Source organism: Panthera leo, chromosome D2, assembly GCF_018350215.1.
Source record: "Panthera leo isolate Ple1 chromosome D2, P.leo_Ple1_pat1.1, whole genome shotgun sequence".
In the NCBI taxonomy this organism is placed as follows: Eukaryota; Metazoa; Chordata; class Mammalia; order Carnivora; family Felidae; genus Panthera; species Panthera leo.
Window position 1 is genome coordinate 32,997,175 of NC_056689.1, and position 27,971 is coordinate 33,025,145.

At 40.2% G+C, this 27,971-nt stretch overlaps 1 protein-coding gene across 3 annotated transcripts in view; it reads left to right on the forward strand.

The window, feature by feature from the left end:
* Positions 1 to 718: 718 nt before the first annotated feature.
* OIT3 (oncoprotein induced transcript 3) overlaps positions 719 to 27,971 on the forward strand; it is a 28,432-nt gene continuing 1,179 nt past the window's right edge. Inside the window, exons 1-8 of one of the 3 annotated variants that reach the window (XM_042908405.1) lie at positions 719 to 1,812; positions 5,933 to 6,307; positions 7,537 to 7,644; positions 13,458 to 13,580; positions 17,577 to 17,699; positions 19,416 to 19,576; positions 21,468 to 21,883; positions 26,331 to 26,430. In XM_042908405.1, coding sequence (XP_042764339.1) covers positions 1,752 to 1,812; positions 5,933 to 6,307; positions 7,537 to 7,644; positions 13,458 to 13,580; positions 17,577 to 17,699; positions 19,416 to 19,576; positions 21,468 to 21,883; positions 26,331 to 26,430 — 1,467 coding nt within the window. In that variant the 5' untranslated portion in view covers positions 719 to 1,751. The remainder of the gene's footprint in view (positions 1,813 to 5,932; positions 6,308 to 7,536; positions 7,645 to 13,457; positions 13,581 to 17,576; positions 17,700 to 19,415; positions 19,577 to 21,467; positions 21,884 to 26,330; positions 26,431 to 27,971) is intronic. The other 2 variants (XM_042908407.1, XM_042908406.1) reach the window with 2 other exon arrangements.

A 27,971-nucleotide genomic window follows, 5' to 3' on the forward strand; every position in this document is an offset into this window, starting at 1 on the left:
ATTTAGATCAACAGAAACCCCTTGCTAGAGCTTTCCACTCTAGAGCACTGTAAACTCTGTGCTTGCAGGAACACTTTTACCTTTAGTCACTGTCAAAAACCAGAGACAGCATGGCACTTGGCCCCTAGTAAGCACTAATGTTTAATTGAACTGAAACCCTTAGAGGAAAGGGGCCACACCAATTTGGATGCCACTTAGCATAGGAAAAAAATATGACAAGAGATTAAGAAGACACATTTGTGAACTACTTCCTAATACAAATATCCCTTCCCTAGTCACTAGAAATTTGGTTATAGGACAAGAAATATAAATAGTGTACGAATGATAGAAGCCCAAAGCATCAGATCAAGGTAAGAGTAGGAGAGAGAAACTTTGGTATCATTCAGATCCTGGTTTAATATAGTATTTAAAAACACAATCTTTCGGGGGACCTGGCTGGCTCAGTTAGTAGAGCATGCAACTCTTGATCTCAGGGTCATGAGTTCAAGCCCCATGTTGGGCATGAAACCGACTTTAAAAAAAAAAAAACAAAAACGGTGGCTCAGTCAGTTAAGTGTCAGACTTGATTTCAGCTCAGGTCCTGATCTCATGATTCATGAAATTGAGCCCCGCGTTGGGCTCAGCACTGACAGCACAAAGCCTGCTTGGGATTCTCTTTCTCCCTCTCTCTCTGCCCCTTTCCCCCCCCCCCCCACCAAAATAAATAAATAAACATTGTTTTAAATGGTAAAAAAAATAAAATAAAAACTTGTCCTCTACCCTTCTCTTTATCCTCCCTTTACCTTATCTCCTGTACTAGTGCTTGCCAAGTCCCAGGTTTCCACACACTGTAGAACGTCAGGGAGCTGGCAGACTCTGGACCTGTAATTACCAAAGGTTGTCTGGGGACACATAATACGCAGGTCCCTTCATTTTGCCTCTTTTGTCTAAAAATGAAATTGTAGTAAGAATCACTTTCAGTATTGTTACTTTTAATGAGTGAGTCATTCCGAATTTGAAGCCTCTACCTCTTCGTGTGAGAATTAGTAAAATAAGGAACACTAAACCATTTTAATTTGGAACAGAAAGACACTATGAAAACTGAGGTGTTGCTGCTGGAATTGGTAAAAACGCAACTTAAACCTTCTTTTTAGGAAGTTTTGAGACCAAAGACCATAATAAAGCACACTTAGGAGCTTGCTTCAAGAGAATGTTGTCCCTAATCCACACGTCTCCTTGCTACTTTTTAGTGTGCCTTTATAATCTCCTTCACCATCTGACCAAGATGTTTCCTAATGACCAGTGCCAACAGTTTGGCTTTATCCCATTCTCATTTCATAAGCAATGAATGGTACGGCTGCAACACCATGAAATTAATTCCTAGAAGTCACAAAACAAGATTTTGACATGAGGGGATGTCCCTCACTTAGCGTTCCCTTCTGGATAAGATACCAGAGGCCTTGGTGCAGGGAATTCTTGAGAGAAAACAATAGGAGGATGAGGGATTGTGACGGGCTTTCTCCCCCACTGAAGAAAAACATCAATAACCCTGTTGACAGCGTAAAGCAGTGCTTCTATCTGGGGTCAAGGCCAGAACAATGGACACCTTATCCCACTCATCCTCTTCCTCTGATAAAGCCCCAACCAGTACTGTAAAGTCTTTTTTCGTAAGAGCCTAGTGACCTTTTTCAAAAAGTGCTTGAAAAAGAAGAGACGAAGGACAACTGGAATTAAGAGGATTTCCAGTCTGTTGCGGTGGCTGGTCTAGAAGGATGTCTCAATTCCTGCTTCTCACCTGCGTCTTTCTCACCATCACACCTGCATCACCAATGGGTGAGTCTTGTGTCACATACTTGGCACAACGCACTTTTTGATGTAGGAATTTGCTATTATGAACAGATAATTAAGAGCTAGGTTCCAATATCTTAAATACTGGTTCTAGAATAGTGTGAGAAAATGTATGATAACCTATGATAGATACATTTTCAAAGAATTTCTGTTTCATGTTCCAGTTAGCCTCTTGCCCAGGCATCCAGAATTTCCATGGATTTGCCACAACCAACAGCTTTCCACAAGCTAAATATTTCTTGGAGTACGTGTAAAAAGAATTCTAACTTCTTTATATTATAGGCACTTGTAGAATTCCAACTTTAAGAGCGAAAAAAGATAATAATCTTTAGAGTTGAGGATAGAGGGGTTTTTTTTGGTTGGTTGGTTGATTGGTTTTTTTGTTTTGTTTTGTTTTGTTTTGTTTTGTTTTGTTTTGTTTTTAATGAATTCAAGGGACTGAATGAAAGCTCTATCCCCATGAAAGGCACAGATCTGGATAAATTGAACTTCTCAGTCTAGACATCTGTAAATACGGACTTTTTGCATACACTGAGTGAATCATAAACTCTCTCCCTTCTCAGGCTTGGCACAAGACTGGCCAATGAGGCAAAACAAAGTTTCAGTTCCAGTTACTAACACATTTCTCCTTTTTCCAATAGAATTTAAGTTCTAATTGGAAGAGAGAGTAAGAGGAGATCGAGATGGACAGAGCCATCCTGCTTGGCACTTTTGAGTAGCTCTGTTTAATTGACCCTGATTTATTTCTTCAGGGTAACTCAGGTCTTACTCTAGCACCTTTAAGGATGCACATTAAAAATAGGCTTGAGACCCCAAGGAGATGTGAAAATTAAGGTAATGTGGTATCCTGGATGGGATCCTAGAATAAAGACAAAGGCAAAAATTAAGGAAATCTAAACTATGGACTTGAGTTAATAATAATGTATCACCTTCGGATCATGAACTGTGGAAAAGGTACTGCAACTAATGTACAATGTTTCATAATAGGGGAAACTGGGCACAGAGTATATGGAAACTCTTTGTACTATTTTCTCAATTGTTCCCTAAATCTAATATTGTTCTTAAAAAATAGTCTATTAGAAAAAGATAGACTTGAGCTAGGTTTAATCACCCGTATCTTCTGCCAATAACTAACCGAGACTTGCCCCAGCAAAAGTAGCCCCCACCACCCGGAAGCTTCTGTTTGCCTTTCTTCCCATTCTTTACTGCTTACTCTCCAATACCTCTTGTTCCCACCCATCATACATCTTCTCTCTTCCCAGATCTTTTGGTTTTTTAAATTTATTTATTGCAGCCCTTCTAGAACTTTGACTCGATGCCAAAAGCGAGATAAATAAAGGGAGGCAAACCATAACAGTCTCTTAAAAACAGAGAACAAACTGAGGGTTGATGGGGGTGGAGGGTGGAATAAATGGGTGATGGGCTTTAAGGAGGGCACTTGTTGGGATGAGCACTGGCTTCTGTATGTAAGTGATGAATCACTGGGTTCTACTCCTGAAGCCAAGACTACACTGTATGTTAACTAACTTGAGAATTAAAAAGAATGAATGAATGAATGAATGAATGAATGAATGAATGAACTGAACCAACGACTTTGGGAGCTGGGGAGCCCCGAGGGAGGGTCTTCCCCTACAGGATAGGGGAAGTGAAAGAAAAAAAGGAGGGGAGGGAAAAGAGAGGAAGTGAGAGCGCAGGAAGCACAGGGGAAGAGTAGGAACTGGGAGGACCGGAGACGGAAGGAAGGACACTGGGGGCGCCTGGACCCAGTCCGAGGGGTGGCATCCCCCCCACCTGGAGGGCTGGGGATGGAAGGGTGGGGACCCTGGCTGACTTTGCTCTCTGCACTTGGCCCCCGTGAGGTGCCAGCCCTGGGGACACACAAGCTTCCGTGCATCCCAGACGGGGGTCCGCGGATGGGGGCCCTCAGGCAGGAATCCTGGCCAAGACAGAGGACCTTCCTGGCAGGGCTGGCCCGGGACTCAACTTTGCAAGGAACCGATGGAATTGTTCGTTTTGAAGGTCTCCCATTTAAGGAGTGTATACATCAGCAATTTAGGATGCAGCATGCATAATACTGAATGTCAGACTCCACACTGAGAGACTAAACACAGGAATTCACACCAGTGGCCAGATTATTAAAGGATCTAAGGAGTGGAGAGGAATGGGTGTATTTAATGTTAGAAAATATTGCATGGGTAACTTAAAAATATATTTATTTTACAGAACATAGTCGGTAAATTTCCCCTATTTGTGCCATATGTTCCCTTCAATGAGAGGAAGTGAACTTTTAACAAATAACACCAAAAAATGACAGTTAAATTTAAGGAAAAACTTTATAAATCATGAAATAGTTGTTGAGGGAGGTTTAGGAATTTCTGCAAAAGCCATTAAAAGTTGAGTACCTAACCATTTCTTATAAAATTAGAGCCAAGGAGATCAACCAAATATTTCTATGAATTTATAATCACCTGCAAAATTGCCCTGGAAACCTTGCTTCTTAAGAGAATCACAGCTGGGAGAGCAGATGAGGGAATTTTTCCCTTTTGAGAGGGGAGAGAGTCTGTATGAGGACATTTCCTGCCCTCAAGTGACATCGCATACGGTCTAAGGCGCAGCTGGAATATCTCAGGCACATTTTAAAAGAGAGAGAGAGGCTCCTGCCATGTGCAGCTCTGCAAATGTGTTATTTCCAGAAAGTGCAATAGCCTTACTTCCTCTCGCAAAATTTCATATTCTCTTTGGGGCCATTAGCACTAGGCTACACCCTCCTCTACATGTGACTGAATTTAGAGAGAAAATCGGAGTTCAAAAGTAGACTTAGAAAATTCAAAATATTTTCTTAGACAACTTAAACTTTATGACCATGGTCCATCCACAGTTAATTATTGTGCAGTATTTGCTAAAACTGAATTTCTGTCTACAAAGCGCATTGGTCTTAATGTGAATTCCCTGACTACAATGTCAGGTAAGTTGGCCTCATGTGCATTACAAAGGATAGTAGTACTCTCCGGCTGGTATTCCTTTCTAGAATTTCTTGGTTTTATAGATTCTTCATAAAGACAGTTTGCCTACGTTAATTCCATGTTTCCTTGAAATTGAGGGAAGCAGTGACAATATAGAGGATATTGGTGTCTTGAGTCATTAAAATATTTTTGATAAGATGTTTGTCCATGTGATTTATGCACTACAAAGGCATGCTTGAGAAATTTGGCTGTAGGGTGATGCCGTAGCTAATTGTTTATACACAAAAAGTTCCTATTTTCAATAAGTTTTCAATATATACCAACATTCCCTTTGAGAATATCTTTGGTGATTACTTGTCAGTGTACTGTGTATTTCAAAACAGTGGATTTGTGCCAGAGGCATTTTCCTTGTCAGTGGGATGAGCTGTACACCTTTATTCACAAGTCAAACTTTCCAGTAGTGCAAAATGTCATTCACAGTCTTGCTTACAAATGACCATCCAAATACTTTGTTTAAATGTCTTAGATGAAAAGCTTACAACACTGAGATACGGCCTCTCCGTTAGTCCATAGCTGACCTAAAATCCCTCCCTGCAACAGTCTGCTCTTGCTCTAATAACAGAATACCTACATTTGTGAAAACTGATGCATACTCTTCAGTCTTTTTTTCTCCAAAGTATAGTTCTCTGCTTCTTCCCCAGTTGGTAATTTTTAGGTTCCCTTCTGAGTCTGGTCACTGGACCCCAGATTTGTCCATACTTTCATATAATATAGCCTCTAGGTGAACACCATACTCAAAATATTGTCTGACTCGAACAGAGTTCAGTGAAACTATAATCCTAAACTCCCTTGATCTGAACAACTATCCTTCTATCAAATGATTACTCTGGAAAAAAGTTGAGTCCAACGTTAACACTAAACCCTAAATAGATTTGAAATAATTTTTGCAACAGGCATTATAAAACATGTTTAAGTCAACTTGAGGCATCTTAAACAGCTACTGTTTGGGCTTTTAGATTATTTCTTTCTTAAGCCCCTCCCCCCCCCAAAATGTAAGATGAAGTAGGTGGACTCAAGCTTTCGCCATTGTAATCGGAAACACCACAAGGTGCCTGCCTCTGAGGTGTCTGTTTCATCCCCAGCCCTAGATCCCTGCTCTGCTTACATCAGCTTGAATGAGCCATGGAGGAACACGGACCACCAGTTCGATGAGTCTCAGGGCCCCCCTCTATGTGACAACCATGTGGATGGGGAGTGGTACCGCTTCACAGGCATGGCAGGGGATGCCATGCCCACCTTCTGCATACCTGAAAACCATTGTGGAACCCATGCACCTGTCTGGCTCAATGGTAGCCACCCTCTAGAAGGTGACGGCATCGTGCAACGCCAGGCCTGCGCAAGCTTCGGTGGGAACTGCTGCCTCTGGAACACCACGGTGGAGGTCAAAGCTTGTCCGGGTGGCTACTATGTATATCGTCTGACCAAGCCCAGTGTCTGCTTTCATGCCTACTGTGGTCGTGAGTACCTTCTCTGTGCTCTTTTCCTCCCCTATGAGGGCCACAGATGGCATCAGAAAAATGCTGTATGAAATTGAGTTATCGTAGTATCTCGGAGTCTAAATAACATTGATTTAGAGTCACAGGTAACTTCAGATTGTGATTTCTGTGATCTGTTCTTAGGTTTCTGGAGATGTCCTGAAGAAACAGAAAGGGAAAGGAATTATGACTTTGATCAGTTCTTTTTTATTTTGCCTTTGTTCCACTCAAACAAAACATTAGAAAATGAAATGTTGACTTGGGTTATTTAAATAGTGGATTTCTAACCTTTTTGAGTATGGAGGACCCTTTTTTAAGATATACATCAGACATCCATAAGGTAGTACTGTGCTTAGTATCCATTGATTTTTTTTAAATGATATGTAATGGGAAAAACCTGCTTGAGATCAGTAGTATTTTAAAACAAATTTTTGTGTTATTAATCCCATCAAAATCTGCATGCATTTAAAAATTTTTTAATGTTTATTTATTTTTGAGACAGAGAGAGACAAAGCACGAGCAAGGGAGGGGCAGAGAGAGAGGGAGACTGAGAATCCGAAGCAGGCTCCAGGCTCTGAGCTGTCAGCACAGAGCCCGAAGTGGGGCTTGAACTCATAAGCTGTGAGATCATGACCTGAGCCGAAGTCAGACACTTAAAAAAAAATCTGTATGCATTTAAGAAATAGAGTACAGGGGTGTCTGGGTGGCTCAGTCAAGCGTCCAACTTTGGCTCAGGTCATGATCTTACGGTTCATGGGTTCAAGCCCCACATTGGGCTCTATCTGATAGCTCAGAGCCTGAAGCCTGCTTTGGATTGTGTCTCCCTCTCTCTCTGCACCTCCCCCACTTATGCTCTGTCTCTCTCTGTGTCTCAAAAATAAATAAATGTTTAAAAAAATCTTTTTAAATAAAAAATAAAATACATAGGAGAATAGGGCCTAACACTTATTTAATCTACAGCTCGTATTTGGTGAGGTTTTAGATTTGCAGAAACTATCACCTGTGGATCTGAAGTTGGGAACCATTGATCTAAATGACAGATGTCCCTGGGCAGTATCTCTTTCCATTGGGTTACATAAACCCTGAACTATGAGAACTCTCAATGTTGGCCAAGAGCTCCTACCTCATGATTGAACCCATGAGGCTTTCTCATGAATAAGTGTCCTCTGGTCCTTAACCCGTCGTGAAAGGTCGACCTTATCTTTCCACAGATTTTTATGACATCTGTGATGAGGACTGCCACAGCAGCTGCTTGGACACCAGTGAATGCACGTGCTCTCCGGGAACTGTGCTAGGCCCTGACAGGCAGACATGCTTCGGTAAGAAACTAATTGTGAGGTGGAAATAGGCCATTCACATCAAAAGGCAAATCAAAAACTTCCTGACTGTCATTTTTCTAGTTTGTGTCTCTAAACCCTTAGAACAGTATTTGCCTTTTTAGTTTGCGACTAAAGCCTCAAACCAAATTTATACATGTGGAGGAACAGTCTAGACTCACACTGTCCAATACAGCAGCCCCTACCCATGTGTGGCTGTGGAGCTCTTAATATGTGGCCAGTGTGGGGGCCCTTGGGTGGCTCATTCAGTTACGCATCTGACTTTGGCTCAGATCATGGTCTCACAGTTCGTGGGTTTGAGCCTCGCATCCAGCTCTGCGCTGACAGCTCAGAGCCTGGAGCCTGCTTCGGATTCTGTGTCCCTCTCTCGCCCTGCTTCTCCCCACTCATCCTCTCTCTGTCTCTCAAAAATAAATAAACGTTTAAAAAAATAAAAAATAAAAAATAAAAAAAAGAAATGTGGCTAGTGTGATTGAAAAACTAAATTTTAATTTTACCTAATTTTAATTTAAAAACTGATACTTGAGGGATGTCTGGGTGACTCCATTGGTTACGCAACTGACTCTTGATTTCGGCCCTGGTCATGATCTTGCAGTTCATGAGTTCAAGACCGCATCAGGGTCTGCACTCACAACACAGAGCCTGCTTCAGATCCTCTGTCTCCCTCTCTGCCCCTCCCCATTCTCTCTCTCTCTTTCTTTCTCAAAAATAAATGTTAAAAAAATTTTTTTAAGTGATATTTTATTCAGTCATTGGAAAACCGAAAATGTTTGGGACAACTTGAGTAACCAACAGTAAATTTTATGACTCTAAATGCCAACCAAGTATTTCTCTTTTTTTAATGTTTATTTATTTGTTTGAGAGAAGGAGAGAGAGGGAGAGAGAGTGAGCAGGGGAAGATAGATTGAGAGAGGGAGAGAGAGAATCCCAAGCAGGCTCAGCGGTGTGAGCGCACAACAATCCCATGACATGACCTGAGCTGAAATCAAGAGTCGGCCGCTTAGCCACCTGAGCCGCCCAGGCACTCCCCAACCAAGTAATTCAATGAAAAGTTAGCAACCAGGGAGCCTGGGTGGCTCAGTCAGCTGAGAATCTGACTCTTGATCTCAGCTCAGGTCTTGAGCTTAGGGTTGTGAGTTCAAGCTCCAGTTCTATGCCCAGCATATAGCCTACTAAAAAAGAAGAGGAAAGGAAAGGAAAGGAAAGGAAAGGAAAGGAAAGGAAAGGAAAGGAAAGGAAAGGAAAGGAAAGGAAAGGAAAAGCAGCATATAGCCTACTAAAAAAGAAGAGGAAAGGAAAGGAAAGGAAAGGAAAGGAAAGGAAAGGAAAGGAAAGGAAAGGAAAGGAAAGGAAAGGGAAATTTAGCATCCAAATTGAGATATGCTGTAAGTATAAAAAACACACTAGATTCATTCAAAAAATTTTTTTAAATATCTCAATAATTTTAATATTGATTTTATATTTAGAGGAAATATTTTAGACATATTGGATTAAATGAAACGTGTTCTTAGAATTTTTTTAATGTGACTGCTAGAAAGTGTTAAATTACTTATGTGGCTTGCTTTGTATTTCTGTCAGATGGCTTTGCTCTAGGATTATCTAAGAACACACTCCTACAGCTGCACTAACATAATTTTGGTTTCTCTGAGTAGCAAGAAATGGGAGTCAGATAATTTTCTAGGAAATCTAGAGTTGTCTACTTACACTCAGTTTTTGTCTGTAACTGGAACAAAATAGAGTTAAAAAACCCAAGACTGAAGATCATATCTTTTCCCATTAATGTTATGACTCATAACATTAGTTTCCCATTAAGGTATTCAGACTCAAATAGGTTTAAAACACATCCAGGGACAACTGGGTGGCTCAGTTGGTTAAGTCACCAACTCTTGATTTCAGCTCAGGCCCTGATCTCATGGTTCATGGGTTTGAGCCCTGCGTCTGGCTTTTCAATGAGAGTGTGGAGCCTGCATAGGATTCTCTCTGTCTCCCTCTCTCTCTGCCCCTCCCCTGCTCATGATCTCTCTCTCTCTCTCTCTCAAAAATAAATAAACACTTAAAACACACCCAGAGAGAAAGGGAACACTGGCCCACACCTGCCTTTTCAAGAACAGTAACAGGTCAAATGGAACAGGGATTAAGTTGAGAGGAATATAAAAAGATTCTTATTGTAGAAAAGTTTATGTTCTTCAGCCTCCTTAATGAACCCCACTGACAACCCCATGGAGTATGTTTATGCCCTCCTGTGCCAGCTCTTAGGGATCTTGCATGATGGACTTTGTGTGATTTAATGCTAAAAGGTTTGGGATATAGGAGATGATTGTTCCCGTAATCTTCCCTAACTTCCTTCCCTAACCCCCTCTCCATCACACACACACACACACACACACACACACACACACACACACACACACACACACGATGTGCTTGGGAAATATTTGGCTTCATTTTAAGACAGTCTTTGTTTCATTACTCAGCTTTTTTTTTTTTTTTTAGTGTTTATTTTTGAGAGAGAGAGTGCAAACAGGGGAGAGGCAGAGAGAGAGGGAGACACAGAATCTGAAGCAGGCCCCCAGCTCTGAGCTGTCAGCACCAGCTGACTGAGCCACCCAGGCGCCCCTCAGCTTTTGTTTTAATATAACATTTGAATAGATAAGATAATTAGATGGGTCCCAAATTGAACAGCTTGAATGGTATACAATGAAATGTCTAGCTCTCTGTCCTCCATTTGTCCCATTTGTCCCTTCTCCAACCCCATCTCAGGTAAACTCTTGTAATATTTTCTGATGTATGCTCCCAAGATTTCTTCAGGCAGATATAAAAAATGTAAATATGTATGTTTATTTACTGCCCTTTTTTTACACCAAAGGCTGCATATTGTACACATCTCTTGGTTAGCAATTTATGTTGGACATCTTTGCCTAGCAGTGTGTAGGGAAATCACCTCAGTTCCTATTCGAAGTCTGTCATGAATTCCCTGAAATTAAAGGCAAAGTTCTGTGTTAATGTAAGTTTTCCTTTATTTTAAAATATATATATAATATAATTTTAATTATTATTTTAAATTATGTTAATTTTTTAGTCCAAGAAAAGTGTAAAAGAAAATAATACAACAGGATTATTGGCCAGAATGATAAAATAATATAATTCATGTACCCAGATTTAACTATAGTTCATTTTTTCTTCCATTTTTCTTTTTTTTTTAAAGTAAATCTTTTGTGGGGCACCTGGGTGGCTCAGTCAGCTAAGCATCCAACTTCAGCTCAGGTCATGATCTCTCAGCTTGTGAATTCAAGCCCCGCATCAGGCCCTGTGCTGACAGCTTGGAGCCTGGAGCTGCTTCAGATTCTGTCTCTCTTTCTCTCTGCCCCTACCCAACTCATGCTCTGTCTCTCTTTCTCTCTGTCTCTCTGTCTCAAAAATAAATAAGAATTTTTTAAAAAGTAAATCTTTTTGTTTTGATGTGTATTCATTTTGAGAGAGAGAGAGTGCACAAGAGCAGAGTAAGGACAGAAAGAGAGAGAGAGAGAGAGAGAGAGAGAGAGAGAGAATGAATCCCAAGCAGGCTCCATGCTGTCAGCACAGATCCCCATGCCCGGCTAAAACCTTCAAACTGTGATATCATGACCAGAGCCAAAATCAAGAGTCAGATGCTTAACCCACTGAGCCACCCAGCTACCCCCTTTTTCTTTTTAATGAAATTTTACAGATACAAATGAAGTCATCTCACTCCATCTCCTTTTTCATTTCCCTTTTTCACCCTCTGGGAGTAATCACTGTTTTGAAACTACTGTGTGTTCTTCCGGTCCCTGTTTTTATGCTTTTATTATTTATGTATGTACCCATAACAATATATAGCATTGTTTTTGTTCTTTTTTTTAAATTTTTTTTAATTAAAAAACAATTTTTTTTAACGTTTATTTATTTTTGAGACAGGGAGAGACAGAGCATGAACAGGGGAGGGTCAGAGAGAGAGGGAGACACAGAATCTGAAACAGGCTCCAGGCTCTGAGCTGTCAGCACAGAGCCCGACGCGGGGCTCGAACCCACGGACCGCGAGATCATGGCCTGAGCCGAAGTCGGCCGCTTAACCGACTGAGCCACCCAGGCGCCCCCATTGTTTTTGTTCTTAAAATTAACATAAAAATGATACCTTACTCCATGTGTGAGATTTTCTCTAGAGTATACTCATAAAAGTAGAATTGCTGGGGCAGAGAGCATCTAAGGCCGTAAGTGACAGTAAACTCCCAAATACCAATGGTTTAAATCAGAAGTGTATTACTGTCTCGCATAAAAAAAGAAAAAAAGAAAAAGAAAAAAATTAGTCTCGAGGTAAGCTGTCCAGGCTTGGGACAGAGTATGGCCACATCCAGGAAAGCAGCTGGCACTTGTAACCATCCACTGGCCAGGCAGTAGTGGCCCCAGTGAAGAGTCTAATCTTATGCACTACATTTTTCATTTCTACAAGTTCTGTGCATTTGTTTGGTTTCAATTCTACTTTGTCTTTTTGCATACTTCTTTTATCTTGGTTACTATCCTTTCTTTCATCTGTTTAGTAATTTTTTAGATCATTGCATTACAGATTTTTCTGGAGTATTCTGTTATCTCCAGTTCAGAGCCTTCCATTTGTTATCTTGCCAAGCCATTCTCATCGTGGATCATTTCCTCATGCGTAGTGTTTTGTGGCAAACCACCACCTGTTGAAATTGTGTTTCTGTGGAACTCCCCTCTGACTGCCTGGTTTGTGGAAGTTTGACTACAGAGCAGTTTTTCAAATGCTTCTGTCATGCACAACAGAAGTTGCGCCAGTCCAGGCCAAATTTTATACCAATTTCTCAGCTCCAAGATCCCCATTTTCCATGGGAATTATAAGTTCATACTTCAACCATAGCAAAGCCTGACTTGGGGTTTGTGTTGTTTATGAAGGATTTTTCTCTCCCCGAGGCCTCAGAAAGAGCTTGCTTACTGTGTCCGTGGGCCTCAGGGCAAAGTTCTTCTACTCCCCCTTTCATTGTGGGGATATGTTTTCTGGGGTCCTGGATTTAAGCAGGGTTTCATTTGCAGCTCACCTCCTCTCCTGAGCCCAAGGCCATGCCATCTGTCACCCTGTGGGTGTTCAAATCCCAAACCCCTACCCCCAACTCCAAGCCATGATACATGTATCTCCCAAGCTTCTCTTTCTTTGTAGAAGTACGGGAAGTGACATTTGCATTTTTTATAGCAAGCAGCTGTGCATTTTTTTTTATAGCAAGAGTACTTATCCTTTATCAGATTCTTAAAAAGGTTAACAGTCATTGCTTAAGTACCGAATAGGAATATTCCAATATTCAAAATAGACTTCAAGGGCAGTTGTTCATATTATAACAGAAGATGGCCTCACACATAATTTTTATCAGCTATTCATTTCTGCACTGCAAGTTCCTCTGATGTATTTAAAACACAGTTTGATTTGTAAGTCTGTATTTATTTAGTTAAACTTCAGGAACTCACCGGAAAAAGTGAGATTCACCAATACAAACAAATAGGTGAGGCCGGGTAACAAAAGAAACTTCATTTCCCCAGTTTTGCTCTTAGAAGGGAATTAATTGGCCAACAACTAAGTGCCTTCTGTTCTAGCAGAGGGCAGATGGGTAAATAACCTGGTTTAGGAGATCAGGTTAATGGAAGTGATTATGAGGATTACAGCAAAGGATTGGTGTATCGACAGGCTCTGAAAAGATGAGAAGACTCTGCTAAGGGGCTTGAGAAAAGATTGAGCTGCTCAACAGTGTGTAAACAGGGTGGTTTCTCTTCTACAGATGAAAATGAATGTGAGCAAAACAATGGTGGCTGCAGTGAGATCTGTGTAAATCTGAAAAATTCGTATCGCTGTGACTGTGGGGTTGGCCGTGTGCTAAGAAGTGATGGCAAGACGTGTGAAGGTGAGAATGGGTAAGAAGGGATTCAGATCAAGATCCCAGACTAAATCATTGGCTTACTCTTTGATTGATGTTCATGAAATTGTCCAGCATTAGGAGAGAGTCAAGGTTGGGCTATGTAAAGAAATGACAAAAGGGGTTCACCGTCATTGGGGACTGTCATGTTGCAGGCAGAATTCGGTTTTGAGTTCATCTTCAAGATAAAGGCAGTTGTATTTTGCAAGAGGCAGAGGGCCACTTTTTTTTTTTTCTTTTTAAGTAAATTCTACCCTCAGCGTGCGGCTGTAACTTACAACCCCAAGGTCAAGAGGCACAGGCTCTACCAACTGAGCCAGCCAGGTGCCCCAAGGGCCGCATTTAATTTGGGGGAAAAAATAGGGTATTATGCATTTCTCAAACTTTAATGTGCCCATAAATCACCTGGGATCTTGTTAAAATGCAGACGGTGATTCAGTAGATCGGGGGCCAGGCAAAGATAATCCATTTCTAAATAACTTCTAGGTGACGCCTCTGCTACAGAGGAGCATAGTTGGAGTAGGAAGATAATAGAGATGGTTATAGCAGGGTTTCTCAAACATTCCTGCTGAGGAGAATCACCCGGGTGCTTTCAAACCTGGCCCTTGCCAGTCCTCTCTCCTGGAACCTTGGTTCAGGGGGGCGAGATGGGCCTTAGGGTTTGTGTTTTTACCAAGTTCCACTAGGTGAGTCTTACCATCTTGAAGTTTGGGAACCTGGTTCACATGTAGGCATTTTTTTTTCCCCCTCTATGCTTTGCATTTACTGGAGATTAATACACTGTGGGGAAGATAACTAAAATTTTCTATTGTTAATAGCAGAAATGCTGTGTACATTTTATATGATTAAGTAATAAAAAAGAATTTGTAATGTATGTCAAATAGTTGAAATGGCAGTTGTGTACTCTCACAATGATATGAAACTTAGGTAATGTTCTTTCTCTAAGACACCTTTGCCCTTGTAAATTATCACAACTAAAATGTCATCCCTTCCACTTTACTGAGTCTGAATCGCATACCATTGGGAGTTGAGGGACCAAAAGAAAAAAAAGAAAAACCCTCTTTGCAGATTATATGAAGAGATCAGCGGCTTAATTATTATTTACAGAGGACCTATGATTTGTCTGTGAGGCTAAATCGAATTTGTGGTACAACACTGCTTATAAGAGTTCACTTTATTCTGGTAATATTCAAGATAATAAAATAATATCCCGAAAGGAAAAATTATGCCTAGTTCCTACATTTTGTTCCATGCAACAAAGTTTGCATTAATAACCGAGGGACCATTAGCCAGAATATTAAACTACTGTCACTTATAACAAGACTAAATGTACTTTAAATTTTATTGAGTAAGGATAATGTCCTGAATCTTCTTTAAATCTTAATTATTTTATGTAATAATCTTTGCATATTGAAATATTAATGAAATGTTCCATGAGGAACATTTGTAACTATTTGCAAGCATTTTATTGGCAGTATTAGTGTTAATCTTCATATAATTTTAAAACCTAATAATCATGATTGAAAGTATCTTAAGAGAAGACAAAATTTATATATCAGGTATACTTTAGCATTAAGATGCATATTTGAAACGCTTAAGTTTTATTGATAGTCCAAACATATTTGTTTCTTTAGTCATTAAATAATTATATCTTCTTTTTTAAAATAAAAGCCTCTTTTTAATTTTATGTAATTTTTATTGTTTTGTTTATTATGAAAATTATGTTCATAGAAGAAAATAAATACAGAGGAATAAATGAAAGGTAACTAAAATGACCCACAATCCCACCTGCCAGATGTATCCAAACATTTGGAATATCCTCATAAGAGACTTAAACCCTTTATGCCAACTTAGAATTTCAACTTATTTTGTGCTTTGCAGTTTTAGACCTACAAATAGCCTGAGTGAACATTTAGTCCAATCCTTTCCTTTTATAAATATTGAAATCGAGACCCAGAGAAATTAAATTGACTTAAGGAAGATCATTTTTAGAAAAAAAATCCCATTAATGTTGATTTAACATTTTCTAGTATATTTTTATGCTGCCTTCTACATTGTTCTATATCATTTTCAGCTCTTTCAAAAACCAATAGTAGTACTTTTATCCTTTTTAAGTATCCAGATTTGTAAACAGGTAATAGCCTAATACTTCCTAAGTTTTGCAAGGATTAATTCACTGCAAATTTGTATTCTTTGTATGTTTCACAAAAATCGGTTGATCCCAGGTTAATTTACTAATGTTCCAAGGAACTAATTTTTTTAAACTGTTATTGAACTGAGAATTATAACTATAACTGGAAATCAGCTTCCATCTTTCTTTGAGCATCTGAGATGCTTTGAAAGCATTCCCTTTACTTATCTTACCCCTAGAACAGGGGCAGCAAACTTCTGTGTAGACCAAATAGTAGGTATTTTAGGCTCTGGGGATCGTATGGAATCTGTTGAAACTACTCAAGTCTGCCCTGTAGTGAGAAAGCACTCAGACAATTGGTAAATGAATGAGCGTGACTGTGTCCCAGTAAAACTTACGCCGGAATTTGATGACCCCTCACAATGTCTAGAGCCCACAAAGGTCATTAATTTTCCCAACTAACTATGAAATCGTGTGGTAGTTTCTTCAGTTTTCAATTGAATATTTTTTTCTTGTTCATTTGGTTGAGTATGCTTTTTGAAAATGCAAAACTTTCTGGGCACCTGGGTGGCTCAGTTGGTGAAGTGTCTGACTCTGGATCTCAGCTCAGGTCTTGATCTCAGGGTTGTGAGTTAAAGCCCATGTTGGGCTCCATGCTGGGCACGAAGCCTACTAAAAAAGAAGAAGAGGAAGAGGAAGAGAAGGAAGAGGAAGGAGGAGGAGGAAAAGGAAGAAGGAAATAGAGGAGAAGGAGAAAGAGAAAGAAAATGCAAACCTTTTTTTTTTACATGTTTTATTTATTTTTGAGGCAGAGAGAGACAGAGCATGAGCAGGGGAGGGGCAGAGAGAGAGGGAGACACAGAATCCGAAGCAGGCTCCAGGCTCTGAGCTGTCAGCACAGAGCCCGACGCGGGGCTCAAACTCACAAACCTCGAGATCATGACCTGAGCCGAAGTCGGATGCTTAACCGAAGGAGCCACCCAGGCACCCCAAAATGCAAAGCTTTTTAAAGGAAACTTTAAAAAAACACCTCAAGAGAGGAATGTCACAAAGAGTATGTGAGAGTGTGTCATCCAGGCCTCGTTTTTTTTTTTTTGGTTTTTTTTTTTTAATTTTTTTTAATGGGTATTTACTTTTGAGACAGAGAGAGACAGAGCATGAATGGGGGAGGGTCAGAGAGAGAGAGGGAGACACAGAGTCTGAAACAGGCTCCAGGCTCTGAGCTGTCAGCACAGAGCCCGACGCGGGGCTCAAACTCACAAACGGTGAGATCATGACCTGAGGTGAAATCGGACACTTAACCAACTGAGCCACCCAGGCGCCCCTGGGCCTCAGTTTTATAAGTGTGCTATCAGCCCAAGGCACATATCCCAGTGCTATTGTTCCTAGAGATTTGAGGAGAGGGTCTGGCAATCCAACCAACTGGCAATAATGGATATGTCTCTCTAGTCTAGTTGAATTTATATTCTGTCAGTCCCTTTTATATCAGTCATATGCTATAAAATTTCAAAATGGGTGGATTACAGCAACTAAGAAATGACTTTTGGGTCTTCCTCTCCAAAACTGTCATATAACCATGAGAAAAACAGACAAATCCAGATTGAAGGTCATTCTACAAAATGACCAGCTTAAGAGGTTAGAGCTTTAGATGTCCTAAGATTGCTCTTTCTAGCTATAACACTTAATAAACATTTTTTGTGTGGACTTCCCTACATGACTCAGTGACTGGGTTAGACCCCAGTGATACTGCAATGAGTCAAATATATTCCCTGATGCCAAGTGCCAGCCCAAGAATAGAATTCTTGGGAAAGAGGCCTGCAAGATCACTCCCTTTTCTTTTGGTTTTATTGCAGACATTGAAGGATGCCACAATAACAATGGTGGCTGCAGCCATCTTTGCCTTGTGTCTGAGAAGGGCTATCAGTGTGAATGTCCCCGGGGCTTGGTGCTGTCTGAGGATAACCACACATGCCAAGGTAGTACATGGATGCGCTCAACCTCTGCTCTCCCCCGTGAATCTCCCTGCCTTCTTCACTCAAGTGTGTTAATATTCCCATCTTGTAGAGCACCAGCTCTTTTGACAGTGTATATCTCTGCATCTTTACTCTGGGATCATTCAAAAGAGAAGCTCTCTAAACAGCAGTACCAAAAAGTTCATTTTCTTTTGCTTTTTAAAAAATTCTGGTACAAAAAAAAATACAGCAGAAAATTGACCATCTAAACCAATTTCAAATGTATAGTTCGGTAGTGGTAAGTATATTCACATTGCTGTGCAACAGATTTCCAGAATGTTTTTATCTTGCAAAACTAAAACTCAATACCCATTAAACAATAATTCCCCCCATTCCTCCTTCCCCACCCCCTGCCCTGGCAACCACTATTATATTTTCTATTTCTATGAAGTTTGACTACTTTAGACACCTCATGTGACTATGTATCTTTTGTGATTGATTTATTTCACTTAGCATTTCATTTAGCACAAAGTTCACCCATGTGGCATATGACAGGATTTCCTTTCTTCATAAAGCTGAATAACATTCTGCCGTATTTATATACTACATTTTGTTTAGGGGCTCATCCATTGATGGGCACTTGAGTTACTTCTACATTTTAGATATTGCAAATAATGCTGCTATGATCATGAGTGTGCAAATATCTCTTTGAGATCCTATTTTCAGTTCTTTTGGATAAATACCCAGAAATGGGATTGATGGTCCATACAGTTTCCTTTGCTTTTTACTTCTGATTTTTTTCTCTAATTTCTATTATTAGCAGTATAACTAATAGTTAATTTTGAAGTCTAAGACACTGATGCAGTTCCTCTCTTTTCTAACAGATAATTGGGTGGTGAAACTAAGTTGAGAGCCCTAGGGAGCTGATTCGTCTCCCTACAATTACAATATGAGCATCAACAATTCTCTGAGAACTATTTTCTGGAAATCTAGTTATTTATGTCCAGAATATTAACTCATTCACATAGCAAATATTTAATGAGCACCTATCTCTGATTTCCTTATACTGTGTTATTGTTATGATATATCCTCCCATATTGATGTTGTCCTCACATATTTTCTGACAGTACCCATAAGTATTTCTTTTCGGGTATTTGTAGAGTCTGGAAAACTGAACACAGGAACACTAAAGAAAAGCAATCTTTTTCATATTAAGTTAAAGCGGAATTTATAGTCAGCATTTATGGTTTACTGAACAATGCAAGGACAATTTGGAACTCTTTCCCAAGTGCACTAACGTTGTTTTTATTACCTCTGTTTTATGAGACATAATTAATGGTAAAGTCAGAGCAGTACTGTTATGTAATTTAAGCCTACATCAAAGCAGTACTTTTTCTGTATTGCCAATAAATTGTGTTTGTGCTAAAAGTTAATCCTTTAGGTGTTTCAGTTCATGGAACTATGCTATCCACACTTTGAAATAAATGTTAAATTGAAACTCAAACACAATATTTCCTCATTCGGGGAACAATTACTTGAGGATCATTATTAGACCACAACCCTGGGAGTTAGGAGTCCTGGTTTTATTCACCAACTTGTTTTGAGCCTCATAGACTTTCTTAAGGATAAAACAAAAAGCTCAAATTGTGTGAGGTTAAAATTATTTCCCCTAGACACCATCCTTACCCTTCTCCCAATTCAAATTTCCCAGTTCTAACAGTAGCCCCCTTTCTGCCGCAGTCCCCGTGTTGTGCAGGTCAAATACCATTGAAGTGAGCATCCCCAGGGACCTGGTTGGCGGTCTGGAGCTCTTCCTGACCAACACCTCCTGCCGAGGAGTGTCCAACGGCACCCACGTCAACATCCTCTTCTCCCTCAAGACGTGTGGCACAGTGGTCAATGTAGGTTCTTCCTGGAGGACGCTTGGGGAATAACCAAAAGCCAGTTATTTGGGAGGTAGTTGACAGAGGTATGCAGCGTGGCTTGTGTTATAGATGAAATAGTTCCACATTAAATAATGGAGCTCAAAGAATCATATGCCGTTCATTTAACACATATATTATTGGGCATCTGCCGTGGTCCTGGCACTGTGAGCACAGAGAGGTAAGAAGAGTTCTGCTCTTTGTGTTCTTAAATAGTCCTGTCTCTCCAATGTGTACAGACATTTTCCCGAGTGCCTCAGCACCAGCACTGGGAGACTGGTCACATCTCCTCTGACCAATTATTTTACTTGAAGAAAGCAAATGACACAGATGAAAGTTCATTTATGAGGTAACAAATGAGTTCGAGTTGTAAACTAGACAGAGGTTCAAGGTTTGTATTTTTGTCCAAGAATCTGCATTGGAGTCTGAGGGATATATGAAATAAGATTCCTAACTTTTGAGAACATACACAGTAGTATTGAGATCACACACACACACACACACACACACACACACACACACACAATATAAATAAGAAAGAGTGAGGGGCGCCCGGGAGGCTCAGTCAGTTAAGTGTCCAACTCTGGATTTCAGCTCGGATCATGATGTCATGGTTTCTGGGATGGAGCCCCACATCGGGCTCTGTGCTTACAGTGAAGAGCCTGTTTGGGATTCTCTCTCTCCCTCTCTCTCTCTGCCCCTCCCCCACTCATGCATGCTCTCTCCCTCTCTTTCTCTCTCAAAAATAAATTAAAAAAGAAAGAAAGAAACAGTGATACAGATGACAGGTGCTATAGCAGTCTAGAAAGGGACAAACATTGGGGATGTCAAGACAAATGGGACTTGAACTGGAGTAGAAGCATGTGTGTGGCTTATACAGAGAGGAGAGGGCATTTCAGATGAGAAACAAGTGAGCAAGTCTCAGAGATGGGAATATTTAAGGCTTATGCTGAGTGAATGGGCAGTTCAGACTGACTGGCAAGGAATTCATATTGGAAAAGGAAACTAGAAAAGTAGACAGGGTAGGGTGGGGGTGCGGGTGCGAGACTGCTTCCAAAGATCTGCCTTGTGTGCGAGGGTGAGACATTTGGGCTCTATACCATAGAGGGGGGTTGCAGGCACTGTTGTGATGAGATCAGAAGCATGAGAAATGGATAGAGAAAAGGGGACCTGGATCCAGGAGATCAGGGCAGAGATTCTCATGACCATCTGATTAAATAAATATTTATTTGCTGAATTCGACTGAGAGAAATCAGAGAGCCAATTGAACTTAGATTGAGACATGGGGGTGGTATCTCAGGAGAAGGTGGTCCCACTTTAGGCAAATTGTGTTTATTGTATCTGTAGATGATTAAGTAGAAAGGCCCCCATGGTGTGTTGGATTTGCTGGCACCCGGGAGAGCAGACAAGGCTGGAGACAAAGAACTGAAAGTCATCTGCATAAATGTGATAGCTGAAGTTCTGCCTGTGGATGAGTTCAGCACAAGGTCAGGCCGCAGCCTGATCAGCAGGTCTAGGAGTCCGGGGAAAAAAAAAAAATAGAAGCCATTCCTTCCTAAAACACCAGAGCTTTGAATTTGCTGATTCTGCATAGTTCAGGTTTTATGAGTAATACTCCAAAGGAATGCGTGGGTTGACCATGAAGTAGTATATAAAATTCTTAACAGTCAGAACATCTTGCTAAAAAGAAGTGATTAAAAAAAAAAACAGTTCCAGTCTTCAGCAACCAAATCTTTTATGTGTTTTGATGTAAATAGAAGTTGAGAGAATGTTACAGTCAGGAGTGGGGCAGGGTTTGGGAGGTGGGGATGGGGAACTCCTTAGAAATAAACATAAAATCTTTTCTTCTCCTGGCCCTGGCCCGGCTCAGGTGGTAAATGACAAGATCGTGGCAAGCAACCTTGTGACAGGTCTACCCAAGCAGACCCCAGGGAGCAGCGGGGACATCATCATCCGAACCAGCAAACTGCTGATCCCAGTGACCTGCGAGTTTCCACGCCTGTACACCATTTCGGAAGGCTACGTTCCTAACCTTCGAAATACCCCACTGGAAATCATGGGCCGCAGTCATGGAATCTTCCCATTCACTCTGGAGATCTTCAAGGACAATGAGTTTGAAGAGCCTTACCGGGAAGCTTTGCCCACCCTCAAGCTTCGAGACTCCCTCTACTTTGGCATTGAGCCTGTCGTGCACGTGAATGGCTTAGAAAGCCTAGTGGAGAGCTGCTTTGCCACCCCCACCTCCAAGATCGACGAGATCCTGAAGTACTACCTCATCCAGGATGGGTAATTATGCTGCTTACACCATTTACTACCCCCAGTTCACATCCACCTTCTAAGTGCACAAGCCTACTCGGTCATTTCCTAAAACAACATGGCACTCTTATGAGTTCTTAATTGGTTCAGAAGCCACTCATTGTCATACTGGAGGTAAAAACTGGTGAGGGAGCAGAGAGTCAAAAATGACTCCAAGGGGTCTAGCTCAGCTGACTGACTAGATGCCATTAGCCAAGACGGAGGGCTATAAGTAGAAAAGCAGGTTTGAGGTGAAATATTGAATATGATAATTCCAAGTAATGCTATTGAATTGTAAATGCCTGTAGGATATATGGGAAGAGAAGTTCAGTGGGCAGTTGGAAATGTATATCAGACCTTGGAACAAGGTCAGGACTAGAGATAAAGGAGCAAGAATCATCCCTGTAGACTACAGGCACCCCTTGTAGACTTCTCTTTTAAGAAGCTTGGTAGCGAGGGGCGACTCTTGGTTTTGGCTCAGGTCATGATCTCATGATTTGTGAGTTCAAGCCCTGCATCGAGCTCTGTGTTGACAGCACAGAGCCTGCTTGTGTGTGTGTGCTCTCTCGCTCTCTCTCTCTCTCTCAAAATAAATAAATAAACTTAAAAAAGAAGAAGAAGAAGAAGAAGAAAAAGAAGAAGAAGAAGAAGCAGCAGCAGCAGCAGCAGCTTGGGTAGCAAAGGAGAGAAAAAAAATACTTGGAAGGTTTCAGGAGAAGAAAGATCAAGTGAAATTTGGTTTTTCTGTGCTTGTTTTATACAAAGGAGATTTCCTTTATCTCCTAAGAATCCTTGGATTGAGAACTATGTGTGTCTCATGGGATGATTGGAAGTCTGGCAGTTATCCCATCCATTGCTTACATTCCCAGGAAAATTACACTCATACCCCAAACTCATGGCAGAATCTTATCAGTTTCTTCCTTGTTCTCAGTGTCAGGTGGGACATATCTCAGGTAGGGGCAGGGACTGCAGCTCAATGAAAGGGAAATGGTCTAGCGAGAGCACCACATGGGCCATGCCCTTTGCTAATTGGCCTGCTGGACTCTGAAATATCTACTTAGCTTTTATCTACCAGATCTCTCATCACAGGCAACCTCCACCTGCTGTTGTCAATCTCTCACACAGTGATTTTTCAACTCTTGAAGCACATTGGGATCAACCAAGAGCCTTTTGTAGAAAGTAGCCGTACCCCCATGCTGTTCTCTCTGTTCTCTTACTGTCTTAATTCCAGCCCTTGTTATCTTTCACCTGGACAGCTAAAACAGCCTCCCAACAGCCCCCTAAGTCCCAACTCTCAAATCTCAGCTTCACGAGTCCCTGGATATCTAGTCAAAAGGAAGACAAACTTCAAATTTTTGAAAAAAAAATATATATATATATGGTCAGATCCATGTTGAAAACCTTTGATGGCTCTTGATTTCCTTTGGTTAGTAAATTTCACTGTTTACCAGCAGGAGTACTTCTAGCCTCAGCTTTCTGTAGCCTCCTTTTCTTGTGTTCAGAAAATGGAAAATTTATCATTCTGAGCTGTTTTGGGTGGCCAGTAATAGGTCTCATAGGAGTCTGTAGTTCTTGGGATTTCTTGCCATCTTAAAGTTATCTTCACAAAGTTTTAAAGTGAAAATTAGAAGTATCACTTTTTATTTATTTTTTTCACTCACATCCTAAAGTTAATAGATTAAGGAATGGATTTTCTTTAAGGGGGAGAGGAGATTTTGGTTCCTTTTTTTTTTGTCTAACAGCATTATTGGAGTACCGTTCTCATACAGTGAGCATACACATTGAAAGTGTACAGTTGGGTAAGTTCTGATGTATACATTCATGAAGCCATCACTATAATCAAGATAGGGAACTTTTCTCTCATTCCAAGAGTGTTCTCCTTCCCCCGTACTTACTTTTTACAAAAATAAATGTATAATAACCCACTTACTGGAAAAAGATGTAATCTACAATCTCAATAAAGCTTGCAAAGTTTGTTTATGCATTTGTTATTCAGATAGTTAAGGACTATATACTTTTTATTTTAGACAGTTCTAAGAAGCTGTGCTATTTAATTTTCCAGCCCTTAGCATGTACAAAATAGCCCCCCACCTGAAAATGCTACAGGAGAAATTAAAATGCTTAAAAGCCAGAGACAAGAACTCAAAAACACAGCTATAGAGATCTATTTAGTAACCAGGCAAATAGTCCCATCTCTGGCACAATAGTGGATAGTACTGTAATGGTGTATATGAGACAATTCCTCAAGATAAAATCCAACTCTGAGCCTGGCTTATTGTGCCTCACCCTCTGACCTCTGCCTTCTCCAGTTTCTGCTCCTGGCAAAGGGAACTACAGGCAATTCCCACACTCCATGGTTCCTTACACCCTTCTGACTGCACCTGTTGTTTCCTCTGCCTGAAATCTTCTTCCCCTTTTCTTGCTGCCTGAATCTTACTGGTCCTTCAAGATTCAACAGGATTTCTTTCCTCCATGAAGCCTTCCCTGATTCCTTCTAACCTGAACTAGAAATATTCTTTCCTTCTCTTTCCTCCTCAATGCCTAGCCTATAGGGTCATTAAATATTGGTCAAATGAATTATTGCGTGAGCATTTAACATAACAATAATCTGAAGCTAGTCCAGAGCCCTAAAGTAAACATAATGCAGTGTGATTACATTTATAAACTCTTTGATTATTCATCGTCCTCAGCTTAAATTTAAATCGGGATGGTTTCTCCTGATATTTGGCACATCTCATTCACCTCCCTCCAGTTTCAATCGGCCTGTGCTCTGGGAATGCAAAGTAATTTAATACAAGCCCACGCAAAGTAGAATTAGAAAGTTAGTCTCCAGAAAAAGAAACATATTGAATTCCAAAATAAAATACTGGACAACATTTGGGTAATCAATGATTTTGTATTATCCTATATACCATTGTTACTTTCTTTCAACACACCAACTTAGAGCTGAGGAACTAGCATTGTGTAATCATGGCAAACCCCAAGTCAAGAGCCAGAATTTGTTCTGGGTTCTCTTCTGTAATATATTACCCTGTAACAACTCTTTTTGCCTCATTCTCTCTTGAAAAAACAACAACAATAGTATTTTTAGGTAAGAGTAAATTGAAAATGGTGAGGCACTTAGGTGAAAAGTGCCATTTTAATATCGCTTTACTCTTTTTTATCATAGATACAGACTGTAAACTCCTTGACATCACAGACCATATTTTTCATCTTTATATCCTCTGCAGTTCCCAGCAGAGTATGTTGCATTAGATTAGATATGCAGTAGGTATTTATTATAGAACATAATCAAAATATGGTATAAATTAACTTTACCTCAGGAAAATGAAAATGAGTACATAAATACAAGAAATAACAGAGACTGCATTATATATTTAGATCTTCAGTTCAGGGGAATATGGTACTAGTGGTAATATAAGTCACAATGCCTTATTTTTAAACAATTTTATGGGATTTTTCAACTGCACTGAAACTTAGCAATGAACTAGAAAGTGGTCTTTAAGCATGTGGAGCAAGTATCCAATTTCATAGACTTTTACTTCTGATCCCCACTTTTTTTTTCCTGACCTGGCAGGCGAGAACTATTAGGTATCCATAAAAGGGAAAATACATTCAGGGAAAATAAAGTTCCTTTAAAATTCAGAATGGGAAAGATGATACAGGTGTAATCCCTGGCCTGTAGGAAGAAAATGTTCATCAAATACTAAACCCTGGTCTCAAAATTGAGAATCAAGAACACATCTTTTCCTCAGCTAACCCTGACGTACCCTACGAGTTTCACTTCAAGCAGTAGACCTGAGATTAAAACCCAAAAACCCTACAAAACCAAAACTTAGCGTTAAACTTGGGAAAAGAGGAATTACAACAGTTTGGAGGTGAATGAACTTTCCTCAGGAGAACGAGTTATTCTCTCTGGAACTTAGGTCTTTATGCAGCTCTTTGAAATACAAGTTGGGGTTTGCTCATCTCTGAACCCGCCGTGAGGGTTAGTGTATATAAAGTGTCCAATAAATATTTATGAAGTCTAGTTAAAAGAAAAGCCTTTTTAAGCCAATTATCAAGTATGTAACCGCAGAATCCCTACCATATATTACAAATAAAAATACAGCCTTACAAAGATACCTTCATTTCCAGAGATATCGTTGGAATAAATGTGGTTGCTGTTGCTGGCACTTCAGTACATTAATATGTCAAGAGGTCCTTGTGCCCAGTTTGTGGGTACAGAGAATGAGAGATGATTAATGAACAGGGTTGTATCTGAAGATGCCTTTCTAGGGAGGGAATTTCATTTTTCCTTCATTCTCAACAAGCTTGAGTTCAGCCCAGCCTCCTCTGCCCAGTTAGCCACTCTTTGGACCAAACACATTGGACTGGATTGTTTTTCCACCTCTGTAGAAACAATCAAGTCTTACGTGCTCTCCTGTCTTGCTTTCAGCTGTGTTTCAGATGACTCAGTGAAGCAGTACACATCACGAGACCACTTAGCAAAGCACTTTCAGGTTCCTGTCTTCAAGTTTGTGGGCAAAGACCACAAGGTGAGCTGAACACCTTTACCTTGTAACCTACACCCCCCACCCCCAGACCTGAATTGGTGTTCCAATTCGTTGACCTTCTCTATGAGACCAAAGTTAGGATCTGCATTCCCCTCTGAAAAATACTGTAGGGGTGCCTGGGTGGCTCAGTCGGTTGAGTGTCCAATTTTGGCTCAGGTCATGATCTCACAGTTCATGAGTTTGAGCCCCGTGTCAGGCTCTGTGCTGACAGCTTGGAGCCTGGAGCCTACTTCAGACTCTCTGTCTCCCTCTCTCTCTCTGCCCCTCCCCTGCTTGTGCTCTCTTTCTGACTCTCAAAAATAAATAAACATAAAAAAAATTTTATAAAGTAAAGAAAAATACTGTAGAATTGGCCACCTAGAAGCCTAATACCTTCATTAATATCACAGTTATCTGCCTCCCTCCCAAGAAAATCACTGTGCTTGTTCAAAGAAAATACTATATGATCATAATTTTAAATCATTGTGGGCAGATATGGTTGAAAAAGTCTGCTTGGTAGTCATTGGCCAAGGAGATGGACAGAAAATTCACAGAAAAGACAAATAGCAAAGCGTTCAGTGAAAATAGTACTTAAGATGCCAATTAAAACAATTATAAGACATTATTTTATGCGTATTAAATTTATAAAAATTTATCACAATGCTTGCAAAGTTATCAAAGTTATAGGGAGAATACAGTGACAGTATAAAGGAGTATAATTTCTGGAAAATTGTCTGATAATATGTAGTAATAACCATAAAATCATATTCTAAAAACTCCAATTCTGACCGTTTCTCAAAAACAAACAAGCAAAAAAAAAAGAAAAACAAGATTTGTTAGATGTGTTTACAGAGCATTGTTACATGGGAAATGAGAGAAAGCCCCCAACCAGGCCTACCATATATCAGTTAATGCAATACTAAGCAGTTATTAAAATGAGAAATATAGAAAAAGGAGATACGAAAAAACTTTTATCATAACAGTTTACATGCATATTGAATATGCTACGTTTTTGAAAATTATACATACACAGAAGTTATAAGAGGCCATAGATAGTACGTTAAGGTGGAGGCTTTTTTGGTTTTTGTTTTAGTAGAGTTGTTGAGACATTTAAACCAAAAGAAGTTTAAGAGACCAATATTCTTTTCCACCCTGCATTTAAGTGAATTTAAGTGAGCAGTTACATCGCTGTTCCAGAGCACCTGCTAATCATGATGGCTAATCCTGATCTCCCTCCTCAAGCAGGCAGCATGCTTTGGGAGGTAACTTGTAGGAAGAAGCTTGGGCAAAGAACTTGTTATTTTACACGGAAGTGTGTGGGCACCAATGTTTTTCCCAGACTTTGATGCTAAGAATGAAGATGTTAACATTATTAGATGTTGCCTTCTCAGAGGTCTCTCCTGTCCCTGTACAAAAGCAAAAGTTATAGATGTGGGGTTCTAAATCACCCACATGACTCAGTGTGTTTGCCACCTGACCAATGCTGTGAATCTGGGCAAGTTTCCTAACCTAAGTCTCAGTTTCCTCATCTGTAAAATGGGGAT